The following is a 15412-nucleotide window of genomic DNA, read 5'->3' as shown; positions in this document are numbered from 1 at the left end:
AGACGGGACTGTGACTTTCCTTGCAGTCCAGTGACTTTCCTTGCAGTCCAGTGACTCCACGCTTCCACTGCTGGGTCAGGGAACTGAGACCCTGCCTGTCTCACAGCGCAGCCAAAAAAACAACAAAATAAACAAAACAAAAGGATGGACTGAAATGCAGCTATGGGTTTTAGCATAAAGATTCTAGAAATAGCACCCCAAAAAAAGAAAAAAATAAGAATAGAAATACCACCAGTCTACCAATATGAAAGCCAAGACTGTCCAACCCTCCTACACTGACACGTGTAGAAAACTAACGGCAACACAGAACGCCAAGGCCACTGCTCACATCTGAACTAGCTTGGAGTGGTAAGTAAACAGCGCTATCTTTTACAGATACAATAAAATGACAATGTCAAACAGTGCAGCTCAATCATGAGTCCACGGGCCACACAAAGCTGGAGTTCAATCAATATCTGTTGAATGAATAAACCACCTCTAAGAAATCATCTGATACTGGGGCTTTCAGGAAAGGGCATTATAAGCACATACCAATTTATGAAAAGAATAAGGCTACATAAGAAGGGGTAAAGTTACAAAAAATGAATGGTTCCGTATTTGGAAAACCATTTGGCAGTATCTTCTAATGCTAATGCATATATAAACTATGACAGAGGCACAGTACTGATGGTAAATAATTCTCCAACTACGCTGTGCCTCATGTGCAGGAGACCAGAAGCATGCAAAACCCCAGTCTAGAAAGGTGAAGCCTACCTTCCTGAGATTAAGATGGCCCTACTTTTATTGTCACACAGCCCTAACCTAAGACCAGACACAAAGGCATTCTCTCAACCATTATTCAACAGGTCCTTCAGCCTATTAAAAAAAACAAAGATACTGGTAGAGTCTTTCTTTTCTTATATTATTACTGTCTCAGAATTCTAGCTGTTTAGGGGTTAGAGATGGTGAGGAGGAAGGAGGTGGGTGCAACTATGAATGGATAGCACAAAAGAGATCTTTCTGGTGATGCAATGGTGGTTACCCAAATCTACAGGTCATAAAATGCCACAGAACTACAAACACATTGTACCAATGTCAATTTCCTGGTTTTGATACTGGACTACAGGTAAATAGAGCTTTCCTGGTGGCTCAGACAGTAAAGAATCTGCCAGCAATGCAGAAGACCCAGGTTCAATCCCGAGGCTGGGAAGATCCCCTAGAGAAGGAAATGGCAACCCATTCCAGTATTCTTGCCTGGAGAATTCCATGGACAGAGGAGCTCAGTGGGCTATAATCCATGCGGGTCGCAAAGAGTTGGACAAAACTGAGCAACTAAAATATATAGTTAAATGAGATGTAACCATTAGAGGAAACTGGGTGAAGACTTCATTAAACCTCTATGCACTATTGCTGTTTTTTAGTTGCTAAATTGTGTCCAAGTCTTTTGCAACCCCATGAATGGTAGTGAACCAGGCTCTTCTGTCCATGGGATTTCCCAGGCAAGAATACTGGAGTGGGCTGCATTTCCTTCTCCAGGGGATCTTCCTGACCCAGGGATCAAACTCGCGTCCCCTGAACTGTAGGCGGACTCTTTACCACTGAGCCACCAGGGAAGCCCCTTCTACGTACTATCCACGCAAAAAAAAAAGAAAAAATAGGAAGAAAAGAATCCAGCTGTTTTAGTCATTATTCACAGAAAGAGGGCCACAGGAGAAAACAAAAGTTAACTGAAGAGCTATGTATTTAAGTTTTTATTCCACACAAAATAGTCTATAAGAGAAAGACACAGGTCCTAAGAACTTTACATTGTTTTTCGTTTAATCCATGACTCTCAACTAACTCCAAGAAAATTTTACTCAAAGACTAAAAAATACATAATCAGATTAACTTACCACATCAAGTTTTGCCCATGCCTCATAATCATAAGATTTTATCCTGTTTTTTGTATTTTCATCTTTGGTTTTTTTAGATGACTCTTTAACTTTGCCTTTCTTCTTTTTCCTAAAATTCCCATTTCGAATAGGAGGTAAATTCTAGGAAGGGAAAACAACACGTTTTGAGACAGCTCTGTTACTTTTCTGTGTAACTAGTGATGTTTAAAGCTCTCACTGAAGGATATTTTCAAGTAAAAGTAATTTTAGTTTAGTTTTCAAATGGTTAGAAATGCCAATTCATTCATTTCTAATGATAAACTTATCCCTGAAAAATTTAATTCTTCCTTTGACAAATACTCAACATTGTTCAGTTATAAGAAAAATATTACCCAGAAATTTTAATTATACACTTAATTTGCAATCCTAAATTCAAAATTCAAAAACTGCTTGAAGAACAGACTTGTGGACTCTGTGGGAGAAGGCGAGGGTGGGATGTTTCAAGAGAACAGCATCGAAACATGTATATCTAGGGTGAAACAGATCACCAGCCCAGGTTGGATGCATGAGACAAGTGCTTGGGCCTGGTGCACTGGGAAGACCCAGAGGGATGGGGTGGAGAGGGAGGTGGGAGGGGGGACCGGGATGGGGAATACATGTAAATCCATGGCTAATTCATTTCAATGTATGACAAAAACCACTGCAATGTTGTAAAGTAATTAGCCTCCAACTAATAAAAATAAATGGGAAAAAAAAAAAAAACTGCTTGAACTTCAGCCTTAATACAATGATTTAGCAACAGTACAATGGCAACCCAAACTGCCTCCACATTACAAACAGTATGAAAAAGCTGTCCACATCTGAACGCACTGTCCTAAGAAAACTGTGTGGTTGAGTCTAGGTACTCTCTGTGTTTAGGGCAATACTGTATGTTAATATATCATTAAGTATATAATTATATATGATATACAAGCCTGCCTATTTTATGATGCTATTCATTTACCTTAAGAATTATCACATGGTCTTCCTCTCAGTAACTATGGACTAAGCCTTAAAAATGTCCTAATATATTGATAGTTAATACAATTATTACCAAGACTTTTAAAAGTAGAATTTTTCAAAATGTTGACAGAAAGTAAATCTCTTTAATCAGCATTTCCACAAAACATTTTAAAGGCTGTGCTTTACTTTAAAATAAATAAATGAAGAGTTTCCCTGGATGCTAAAGTTGGAATTTAATTAAGAAATTTACCTCTTCAGGAACACCATTCTGTCTTCTAAGTTCCATATCCTTTTGTTTAATATCTTTCTCCCAGTTTTCTAAATCCCTCATAAAGTCTTGTAACTCTTCTGCATTTTGTTTCACTTGCAGTTGTAATTCAATTGCTTTACTTGTTGAAGCCATTATGGCCTGCAGAGTTTTGACCGACCAATCTCTGAAAAGAATTAAATAAAAAAAAATTTTTTTTAAGAATTAAATAAATTTGTTTTATTTTCTTTTTTTTTTTGAAACCGAGCTAATTAATGATTTTTACCTCTTCATAAATGGCCAAGATACATGTAAAGAAAGGAACTTAAAATGATGCAGAAGAAAATATCACTATATTACATTTTAAATGAGTCAATCAATGTTTGCTGAATAATCAAATGTAAAATAAACAGAAAACTTTGGGCATCCATGCAATGTGAATGAAAGGCAATACGGAGGAAATTACTGAAATTAGCAAATAGCCAATGGCAGCAGATTGGCTGCACATCTCTAGAGTTTATAAATTTAACCAAATACCTCCTCTACTCCTTTTCCTTTCAACGTTTATTGAACTTTGGCTGGTGGCTCAGACGGTAAAGCATCTGCCTACAGTGTGGGAGACCTGGGTTCGATCCCTGGGTCGGGAAGATGCCCCAGAGAAGGAAATGGCAACCCACTCTAGTATTCTTGCCTGGAAAATCCCATGGATGGAGGAGCCTGGCGGGCTACAGTCCATGGGGTCACAAGGAGTTGGACACAACTGAGTGACTTCACTTTGGCTATGTGTTAAGCCCTATATTAAGATTTAGGGATGCAAAAACAAGACAAAGTCCCTTCTCAAGTGGAAAAGAAAATAATCAAGGTACTGAGTAACAAAATATTACGCTAGGCAGGACTTCTCAACCTTGGGACCACTTGACGTTTTGGGCCAGATAATTCTTTGTTGTAGGTCAGCTGTCCTGTGCAATTGTAGGATGGTTGGCAGCATCCCCAGCCTCTGCTAGCTAGATGTCAGTATTACTCCTTTCCCTCTGGACTATGACAACCAAAAAGGTCTTCAGACATCGTCAAATGTCCCCTGGGAAGCATAATAACCCCTGGTTGAGAACCGCTGTGCTAGAGGTATGTACAGACGCTACAGCACTGACCACAAAGGACAGGTATAAATCAGATGGTAGGGTGGTAGGTTTAAGGAAAGAGTCACTAGAGCTGCTGCTGCAGTTTAGCCATGTTTCAAAAGGGGCCAGTCAAGTGATTGAATGTGGAGGAGTGGGCAGGCAGAACGAGGGAGTAGGAGGGAGAGGATGGAAAAGAAGGCTAAGGAGGAGGATGGGACAGATCGTGAAACGCCAGGCCATGAGATGTGACCAATGATCTGAAAGTCACGGGAAACATTAAGGTGGTAAAATAAAAGGGACATGATAATTCATTAGACTGAGAAGTTGGGGAGCAGAGAAGGACTCAAAAGTCTTAGATTTCTGGTTTGGGAGCCTGGTAAGATAAGTAGTACCATTCTGAGTCAGGAATCATAATTTCAAAAGGAAAAGAGGTTTCAGGATGGCAGAACAAGTGTAAAGACAGATTTCTTCAGTTTGGCATAAATTGATTTTGAGCTCTTATGAGATGTCGGGACACAGTATAGTTACTGAGGCCTAGAAATGTAAATTCGGGTGTCACTAGCATAATAGCAGAGACTACAATCATGAGATCTGGACATGTCTAATTACTATGACAGTGTGGGGGAGGGAAGAGAAGGGGTCTACAGAACATTAATATCTAAGGAACAAAGAAATAGAGGAAGACAACAGAATGGTAAAGACTAGAGATCTCTTCAAGAAAATTAGAGATATCAAGGGAACATTTCATGCAAAGATGGGCTCAATAAAGGACAGAAATGGTATGGACCTAACAGAAGCAGAAGATATTAAGAGGTTGCAAGAATACACAGAAGAACTGTACAAAAAAGATCTTCATGACCCAGATAATCACGATGGTGTGATCAGTCACCTACAGCCAGACATCCTGGAATGTGAAGTCAAGTGGGCCTTAGAAAGCATCACTACGAACAAAGCTAGGGAAGGTGACGGAATTCCAGTTGAGCCATTTCAAATCCTGAAAGATGATGCTGTGAAAGTGCTGCACTCAATATGCCAGCAAATTTGGAAAACTCAGCAGTGGCCACAGGACTGGAAAAGATCTATGTTCCTTCCAATCCCAAAGAAAGGCAATGCCAAAGAATGCTCGAACTACCGCACAATTGCACTCATCTCACAAGCTAGTAAAGTAATGCTCAAAATTCTCCAAGCCAGGCTTCAGCAATACATGAACGGTGAACTTCCAGATGTTCAAGCTGGTTTTAGAAAAGGCAGAGGAACCAGAGATCAAATTGCCAACATCCGCTGGATCATCGAAAAAGCAAGAGAGTTCCAGAAAAACATCTATTTCTGCTTTATTGACTATGCCAAAGCCTTTGACTCTGTGGATCACAATAAACTGTGGAAAATTCTTAAAGAGATGGGAATACCAGACCATCTGACCTGTCTCTTGAGAAATCTGTATGCAGGTCAGGAAGCAACAGTTAGAACCAACAGACTGGTTCCAAATAAGAAAAGGAGTACATCAAGGCTGTATATTGTCACCCTGCTTATTTAACTTATATGCAGAGTACATCATGAGAGACGCTGGGCTGGAAGAAACACAAGCTAGAATCAAGACTGCCAGGAGAAATATAACCTCAGATATGCAGATGACACCACCCTTATGGCAGAAAGTGAAGAGGAACTAAAAAGCCTCTTGATGAAAGTGAAGGAGAGTGAAAAAAGTTGGCTTAAAGCTCAACATTCAGAAAACTAAGATCATGGCATCCAGTCCCATGGCAAATAGATGGGGAAACAGTGGAAACAGTGGCTGACTACTTTAGGGGGGCTCCAAAATCACTGCAGATGGTGACTGCAGCCATTAAATTAAAAGACACTTACTCCTTGGAAGGAAAATAGCATATTTAAAAGCAGAGACATTACTTTTCCAACAAAGGTCCGTCTAGTCAAGGCTATGGTTTTTCTAGTAGTCATGTATGGATGTGAGTTGGACGGGGAAGAAAGCTGAGCACCGAACAATTGATGCTTTTGAACTGTGGTGTTGGAGAAGACTCCTGAGAGTCCCTTGGACTGCAAGAAGATCCAACCAGTCCATCCTAAAGGAGATCAGTTCTGGATGTTCATTGGAAGGACTGATGTTGAAGCTGAAACTCCAATACTTGGGCCACCTCATGCGAAGAATTGATTCATTTGAAAAGACCCTAATGCTAGGAAGGATTGGGGGCAGGAGAAGGGGACGACAGAGGATGAGATGGCTGGATGGCATCACCAACTCAGACATGCATTTGGGTAGATTCCAGGAGTTGGTGATGCAGACAGGGAGGCCTGGCGTGCTGTGATTCATGGGGTCGCAAAGAGTCGGATACGACTGAGCGACTGAACTGAACTGAACTGAAACTGAGGAAGAAATGCCAGCACTAAAAATCAGGCATTGGCATCTAGAGAGCTGAAAGGAAAACCTGGAGTTACTGTCACAGAAGAGAATTTTCATGAGTTCAAGAAGGCCACAGAGGTCATATGTGTGAAATAAAGTACATTGTATTTAGTTATATAAAGATTATTTAGAGTTCAAATAGGCCATTTTTTTAAGGAGAGAAGTAAAATGAGCTGAATAAGTGAAATCATATCGGGATTAGTATTTCATCTTTAATAACCTAAAATTGTTCACGAGTATGGAGGGGAGAGGAACTGAAAAACAAAGTTAAAGAAGATATAGGAAAGTAGATGAGTGACGGGGCAAGGTCCCCGAATATGGGGAGGTGGGGGAGGTTAGGATGGGAAAGAGAGAAGAGATCAGAAAACGGATTCTCCTAAAAGATGTTTGCAATCGCAGATAGGTCTTCTGACCCCTTAGCCTTGCCTCAGGAACTAAATTCAGGCAGTGCACACTATGTATATCTCATTAAAAACCAAAACTAGTACAATGCTTTGCCGAGGGACTCAAAAACGTACAGAAAAGCGCAGCAAGCCACTGAGATACGTGGGAGGTAGAAACCTGTTCCATTTAACCCATCATCTTTCCGCTCCCACGGAACCTGCGTCCAGGCTGGCAACCAGAAACTTCCAGCGCCTGAAGGTATCACTTTCATACCCAATATGCGGCCGAGCACGGTACACCCACGACTAAGTGGGGCGGGCCCCACGCAGCTCTTCTCGGGAGAATGGATCCGCGACCCTGGACCACCGCAAATCGCCGAACGCCCAGAGCCGTAGGGGTCGAGGGACCGAGGACCGCCCAGATCGCTTCGGGCCAGCCGCTCCTGAAACGCGCTCCCGGGAGCGCAGTTACCTGGACACCGCCGCGCCGCGCCCCCGTGCACGCCCTCGCCCTCGCCCTCTCCGCCTCACGCGGGACCATGGCAGCACCCCTTCCTCCCGCCGGGCGACCCCAAAAGCCTCCTCGCTACTGCAGCCCGGGATAACCGTAGAGCCGGCTCACCTGACCAGGCCGTTACCAGCCCCGCTCCCACTGCGTCCGGCCAGCAGCAACTCACGCCCGGCCCCGCCTTCCTGGACTTTCCCACAAGTCCTCGCGCGCTCTCGCCCCGCCCCTGGAGCCGGGAGGGAGCATGCGCAGGAGGTCAGATACGCTGTGCCCTGCTTTCTCAGGGCATAACTACAGTATCGACAGCTGTGTTAAGGCAGCATGTGCGGCTTTGCCTACTTCCAGTGTAACCATACTTCACAGTAGGTAATACCAAAAATGCAAGATCATCCTGACTTGCTTTGATTCCCCAAATAATAACGCCTTGAAATATTTCCTTCGATTCTCCTCAATTTTGTCTCTAATATTTTTGCCTTGCTGTATGTAATTGTATTTTACAACCTTTGTGAGTATGATAATCATATGAGAAAGTTACCCCTTGTCTACCATGAACAGGCTATGTAAACTGGTAACTCTAGCAATTTTTTTTTAACTTCTTATATGTGGCAAACGAGTTTTTCAGTCTGACTGCCTTGCACCTTTGAGTCTGAGTCTTTCTTGGATGTGTGTCAGTATTAAGGTCAGTCATTAGATTAGCCCTGGCCACAAAGGAAAAAAGAATATGAAACTTTTGATATTTCATGCTCCTAGTCCCTGAATGAGTGAGCTTTCACTTTTCATAGCAACTCAAATTAGAAAACAAAAATAATTTTAAAAGAAGCGAAACAACCTCTTTGTTGAAAGAAGCAAAGGTTTCCATTTGAAATAGCCCTTGATGAGGGTTGGAACCCATGCCCCCTTCAGTGGAAGCTTGCAGTCCTAACCGCTAGACCACTAGGGAAGTCCCAAAGCAACTATGTTTTTAAAAATTAATTCTGGCAGAGTCAACTGAGAGAGAAGGGGGACAGCTGGCTGCTCTAGTAAAACATCATAGATCCTCTCACATCTCTCTCTCTCTCTCTCTCTCTCTCTCTCTCAAGTAACATGATAATCAGTTGCTGGGCAAGTATAGAATCAAAGCGAGAGGACTTAGTCAAATAGTCTTGATGGCCTCCATCATCACCTAACCCTGAGGCTTCCACTGTGCTGCAAAAAGCTATGCCTGAATGGCAGCCTTCCCTCTGCAAGGGAGGTTGAGGGTTTTTCTTAGCAGTCATGTGCTCATCTAAAAACTAAAAATTCAATAAATAAGGAAGAAGGAAGAGAGCATTACTGAGAGCAACCAGTACCCTTTATTAAAGGCCTTATTAAGTATTCATCGAAAGAACAGTGAATGAATAAATTAGTGCATACTGTGAGAAATCCAGGCTCACTGTAACCTGAGGAAAAAGACTGAATTCTGAAATACTGATTCTGCCACTTACTGAAAATGTGATCTGAACGTATCTGTACATTGAGGCTTAATCTAAATTAAAATGAAGATAAAAATACTACTAGAGTGAGAAAGCATATGTAATCAGCCTACTTAGCCCAATTTGGAACATGGTAAGAGATTAACAAATGTTTCCTGTCCCTCCCTCCTGCAAAGGTAAAATCCAGACCCTGGGATTGAATAACTCTCCCCTGCATCTCTCCCTGTCTCCCACTTGAGAAGACCTCTGAAGAGGTCTCTAAGGAGCACAAGTTCTAGGTATCGGAAGATAAAGGTTAAGGTTGATAGCAAGGAGGGTAAACTGCTTATCCAAGAGCAAAATGATATCTGTATAATAAGGGATTATTCATTGGAAGGACTGATGCTGAAGCTGAAGCTCCAGTACTTTGGCCACCTAATGCCAAGAGCCAACTCATTAGAAAAGACCCTGATGCTGGGAAAGATTGAAGGTAGCAGAAGGGGATGATAGAGGATGAGATGGTTGGATGCTATCACCAACTCAATAGACCTGAGTTTGAGCAAGCTCCAGGAGATGGTGAAGGACAGGGAGGCCTGGAGTGCTGCAGTTCATGGGATCACAAAGAGTCAGACATGACTGAGCAACTGAGCAACAACAATAATAAGGGAGACAAGTAAGAATTATTAGAAGGAATAAGCATGTTATTTTATTTTGCTTGTCTCACAACAATGGTCATATTATCCCCATTCTGATAAGGACACTGACCTGAATAATTAAGGAATTTTCCCAAATAATCAGCAAATGATGGAGGCTGGTGAGTCACATCTGGGCAGTCTGACATCAGAGCTGGCCTCTGTGATCCCTGTCCTGCTGTCCCCAGTCTTGCTCATTTGACTGTGAGCGCTCCTGAGGAAGGGTAAGAGGAGGCCATGTTATCCACCTGTACGCTGTAGCTTACCTGAGGCACTCCTTAATACCTGGCATTTTCCTAGCATCTGTGGCCTAAATAACACGTTCACAGGTGAGAAGTCTCCTTGTGTCTCTCTGGCACTTCCTCCTCCCTCAGCTTGGTCAGCCTCTGCAACCACAAAAGCTGCATCCAGAGGCACCCGTAAGTTCCCTGTGTACATGGTCAAGGGACTGGTCATCAGGGCCAGGAACCACCAGTCTCCATTGACCCCCTCATAGTCTATGTGCAGTGCTCCTTCCACTTTTTTTTTAAGACTTTATTTTTTGAGAGTGGTTTTGAGCTTACAATAAAATTAAGATAAATGTACAGAAAGTCTCATGTCTACTCAAAGAAGGTAGTCTTTGCCCCTCCCCCTTTCCTTAGCTATAAAATTGTAGTCTACTTAGTCCTTGGAGCAGAGCTCCCTTGGCTGCATGCTTGCATCTCCTACAAGAATACTATATTAATAAATCTACATATTGCCAAAATAAATAAATGTACAGAGATTTGCATATACTCCTTGTCCCCCAAATATGCGTAGCCCTCCCCTTTTATCAACATCACTCACCAGAATGGAAAAAAAAAATTTTTTTTACCAAGTATGAACCTACATTGACACATCATAGTCACCCAGAATCCATAATTTAGCTAAGGGTTCACTCTTGGTGTTTGTTATACAGTAGGTTTGGACAAATGACTAACAACTATATATCTATGGTTATAATACCATACAGAGTGTTTTCACTGTCCTAAAAATCCTCTGTGCTCCACACATTCATCTCTCCCCCTCAACTGCCACCCCCAATGACTATTGATCATTTTTACTGTCTCCATAGTTTTTCCCTTTCCAGAACGTCAAATAATTGAAATCATATAATATGGAGTATTCTCAGTTTGGCTTCTTTCATGCAGTAATATGAGTTTCAGATTCCTTACAGGGCTTGATAGCTCATTTCTTTCTAGCTCTGAGTTATATTCTGTGGCTGGATATACCACAATCTATTCATCTACTGAAGGACATCTTGTTTGCTTCCAAGTTTGGACCATAATGAATGGAACTGTTAAAAACTTCCACGCACAGGGTTTTGTGTGAGTAAAAGTTTTCAATTCCTTTCAGAGTATAATTACCATGGAGTTCAATTGCTGGATCATATGGTAAGAATATGCTTAGTTTGTTATAGAATTATCAAGGTATCTTCTAAAACGGCTATACCGTTTTGCATTTCCACCAACAATGTCTGAGAGTTCCTGTTCCTCCACATCCTCACCAGCATTTGATGTTGTCAGTGTTCCAGATTTTGACTGTTATAACAGATGTGTAATGAAAAATGGTGTGTTTTAATTTACACTTCCCTAATGATTCATTGGAAAAGACCCTGATGCTGGGAGGGATTGGGGGCAGGAGGAGAAGGGGACGACAGAGGATGAGATGGCTGGATGGCATCACCAACTCGATGGGCATGAGTTTGAGTAAACTCTAGGAGTTGGTGATGGACAGAGAGGCCTGGTGTGCTGCGATTCATGGGGTCACAAAGAGTCGGACACGACTGAGTGACTGAACTGAACTGAAACTGAATAACATTTGAGGTGGAGTATCTTTTTATATGCTTGTTTGCCATCTATATATCTTCTTTGGCATGTTGATGGTTGATGTCTGTTAATGTCCTATCCTTTAATTGGTTGTTGACTTTTTGTGGTGTCTGAAGAGTTCTTTTCATGTTTTGGATAACAGTCTTTATCAAATGTGTCTTTTGCAAATATTTTCTTCCCATCTGTGACTTGTCTGCTGATTCCCCTGATATTGTCTTTCCCAAAGTAGAAGTTTTTATTTTTAATTGAAGTATAGTTGATTTACAATGTTTCCAAGTGTATGGCAAAGTGATTCAGTTTTTATATATATAGACACACATATATATGTTCTTTTTCAGATTCTTTTCCTTTATAGGTTATTACAAGATACTGAATACACTCCTCTGTGCTACACAATAGATTCTAAATTCTCAATTTATCTCTCCTCCCTCACTTCCCTCCTTGGTAACCATGTTTGTTTTCTATGTCAGACTAGAAACAGACAAAAAGAATGTGAGTCTGTTTCTGTTTTGTAAGTTAGTTCATTTGCATCTTTTTTTAGATTCCAGATGTAAGTGATAATATGACTTTTGTCACTGTCTGACTTACTTTACTTAGATTGATAGTTTTTAGATCCATCTATGTTGCTGCAAATGTCATTATTTCATTCTTTTTTATGAGTAATATTCCTGTCTGTGTGTGTGTATCACACCTTCTTTATCCATTCATCTGTGATGGACATTTAGGTTGATTCCATGTCTGGCTATTGTAAATAATGCTAACATTGAGGTTCATCTTTTCAAATTAGAATGTTTGTCTTTTCCAGTATATCCCCAGAAGTAGGATTGCTGGATCATACAGTAGCTCTATTTTTAGTTTCATAACAAACCTCCTTACTCTTCTCCATAGTGGCTGCACCAGTTTACATTTCTACCATCAGTATAGAGGGTTTCCTTTTCTCCACACCCTTTCCAGCATTTATTATTTATTGACTTTTTGACAATGGCCTAACTGGTGTGAGGTGATACCTCATTGTGGTTTTAATTTGCATTTGTCTAATAATTAGTGATGTTGAGCATCTTTTCATGTGCCTCCTGGCCACCTAGTATGTCTTCTTTGAAGAAATGTTTATTTAGGTCTTCTACCCATGTTTTGGATTGGATTGGGGTTTTGGGGTTTTGTTGTTTTCTTTTCTTTCTTTCTTTCTTTTTTTTTTTTTTTTTTTGATGTTGAGCTGGTTTTGGTTTTGGTTTTTGGTTTTTATATTGAGCTACTTATATATTCTGAAAATTAATCCCTTGTCAGTAGCATCATTTGCAAATATTTTTCTCCCATTCTGTGGGTTGTCTTTTTGTTTTGTTTATGGTTTACTTTGCTGTGCAAAAGCTTTTAAGTTTAATTAGGTCCCATTTGTTTATTGTTGCTTTTGTTTCTATTACTCTAAGAAAAGGATCTGAAGAAATATTTCTGCAGTTTATGTCAAAGAGTGTTCTTCCTGTTTTCCTTTAGGCATTTTATAGTAGCAAGTCTTCCATTTAATCCATGTTGAGTTTACTTTTTATATGGCATTAAAGAATGTTTAATTCCATTCTTTTATGTGTAGCTATCCAGTTTTTCCCCAACAACACTTATTGAAGAGACTGTCTTTTCTCCATTTTATATTCTTGCCTCCTTTATCATAGGTTAATTGCACAAAAGTGCATGGGTTGTTTCTGGGCTTTCTATCCTGTCCCATTGATCTATGTTTTTGTAACCTATTTTTTGCCAGAACTATACTGTTCTGACTACTATAGCCTTAGAGTATCATCTGAAGTCAAGAAGCATGTTTCCTCCAGTTCAGTTCTTTTTTCTCAAGATTTTTTTGGCTATTTGGGGTCTTTTGTATTTCCATACAAATTTTAAAACGTTTTATTCCAGTTTGTGAAATACTACTGGTAATTTGATAGGGATTGCACTGAATCTGTATGTTGTCTTGAGTAGTATGGTCATTTTAACAATACTAATTCTTCCAATCTAAGAACATGATGTATTTTTCCACTCATGTTGTCTTAAATTTCTTTCATCTTACAGTTTTCAGAGTACAGGTCTTTTGTCTCCTTAGGTTAGTTTATTACTAGTTATTTTATTCTTTTTGATGTGACACTAAATGGGATTGTTTCCTTGATTTCTCTGTTTGTTGTTTGTTTATAGAAATGCAACAGATTTTTGTGTGTTAATTTTCTAACCTGAAGCTTTACCAAGTTCATTGGTGATCTCTAATAGTTTTCTAGTGGCATCTTTAGGATTTTCTATATTGTCATATCATCTCATCTGCAAATGGCAAACAGTTTTACTTTTTCCTTCCAATTTGGATTCATTTCCTTTTCTTCTCTGATTGCTATAACTAGGACTTCCAAAACTATGTTAAATAAGAGTGGCAAGAATGGACATCCTTGTCTTATTCCTGATCTTAGAGGGGATGTTTTCAGCTGTTTACCACTATGATATTAGCTATGGGTTTGTAATAGATGGGCTTTTTTATGCTGAGGTATGTTCACTCTATGCCCACTTTCTGGAGAGTTTTTGTCATAAATGGATATTGAATTTTATCAAAAGATTTTTCTCCATCTATAGAGATGATCATACTGTTTTGTTTTTTAATTTATTTATTTGACTGTGCCAGATCTCAGTTGCAACACACAGGATCTTTAGTTGTGGTATCCAAACTCTTAGTTGCAGCATGTGGGATCTAGTTGCCAGGCCAGGGACTAAACCCAGGCCCCTGCACTGGGAGCGAGGAGTCTTAGCCACTGGACCACTAGAGAAGTCCTGATCATGCAGGTTTTCAGTTTTTATCGGTGGCTCAGACGGTAAAGCGTCTGCCTACAATGTGGGAGACCTGGGTTCAATCCCTGGGTTGGGAAGATCTCCTGGAGAAGGAAATGGCAACCCACTCCAGTATTCTTGTCTGGAAAATCCCATGGGTGGAGGAACCTGCTAGGCTACAGTCCATGGGGTTGCGAAGAGTCTGACACGACTCAGCGACTTCACTTTCACTTTTCATTAATGAAGTATAGGTTATCAATTTTTCCTTTCATGGATTGTGCCTTTGCTGTTATATCTAAAAAGGCATTACAGGGACTTCCCTTGCAATCCAGTGGTTAAGACATTGCACTTCCAATTGAGGGTGTACAGGTTTGATATCTCTTTTGATTAGTATTATCATGGTATATTTTTCTCTATCCAGGCGACTGGAGAACAGAGGTGCCTGGCGTGCTGCAGTCCATAGGGGCTGCAAAGAGTCAGACACGAGGACTCTCTAGGCAGACTGCCACTGAGGTACCACTGTTGTGATCATATATTCAGCTATGCCTGCTCTCCTTTTTTCCTCATCTGCATAGTACTGATACATGGAGGCTCAGAAGTTGAGAGGTTTACTGTGCCCTTCGCGCCATCAGCATCTCCCGAATATTGTCCTCAGCTTCCTTCACACTCCGCTCCAGATAGCAGAGCTTCAAGCCAAAGTTATTGACACTCAGCAGAAGGTGAAACTTGCAGACGTACAGATTGAACAGCTGAACAGAACGAAAAAGCATGCACATCTTACAGATACAGAGATTATGACTTTGGTAGATGAGACTAACATGTATGAAGGTGTAGGAAGAATGTTTATTCTTCAGTCCAAGGAGGCAATTCATAATCAGCTGTTAGAGAAACAGAAGATAGCAGAAGAAAAAATTAAAGAATTGGAACCATTTTAAAGTGGATTTCCTGTAGATGACATAGTTAGGTCTCAGTTTCTGATTCACCCTGACAATCTCTGTGTTTTAATTAGTACATGTAGATCACTGACATTCAAAGTGATTACTGACATAGCTGGGTTAATATCCACCATATTAATTATCTTCTGTTTATTGTCCTTGTTCTTTGTTCCTAATTGTTCCTCTTTTCCTGCCTTTTATGC

The 15412-nt window shown here is 40.6% G+C and overlaps 1 protein-coding gene across 2 annotated transcripts in view; it reads right to left on the bottom strand.

The window, feature by feature from the left end:
• Positions 1-7739, bottom strand: part of RPAP3 (RNA polymerase II associated protein 3) — a 35540-nt gene extending 27801 nt beyond the window's left edge. The window contains exons 1-3 of one of the 2 annotated variants that reach the window (XM_020889230.2): positions 7636-7739; positions 3103-3286; positions 1872-2012 (exon numbers count right to left, since the gene is read on the bottom strand). In XM_020889230.2, coding sequence (XP_020744889.2) covers positions 1872-2012; positions 3103-3255 — 294 coding nt within the window. In that variant the 5' untranslated portion in view covers positions 3256-3286; positions 7636-7739. Of the gene's footprint in view, positions 1-1871; positions 2013-3102; positions 3287-7485; positions 7573-7635 lie in introns of those variants that run through there. The other variant, XM_070454515.1, reaches the window with a different exon arrangement.
• Between the last annotated feature and the right edge of the window lie 7673 nt (positions 7740-15412).

The sequence above is a fragment of the Odocoileus virginianus genome, chromosome 24 (genome assembly GCF_023699985.2).
Source record: "Odocoileus virginianus isolate 20LAN1187 ecotype Illinois chromosome 24, Ovbor_1.2, whole genome shotgun sequence".
Taxonomy (NCBI): domain Eukaryota; kingdom Metazoa; phylum Chordata; class Mammalia; order Artiodactyla; family Cervidae; genus Odocoileus; species Odocoileus virginianus.
This window is presented reverse-complemented; position numbering and strand designations above follow the sequence as displayed.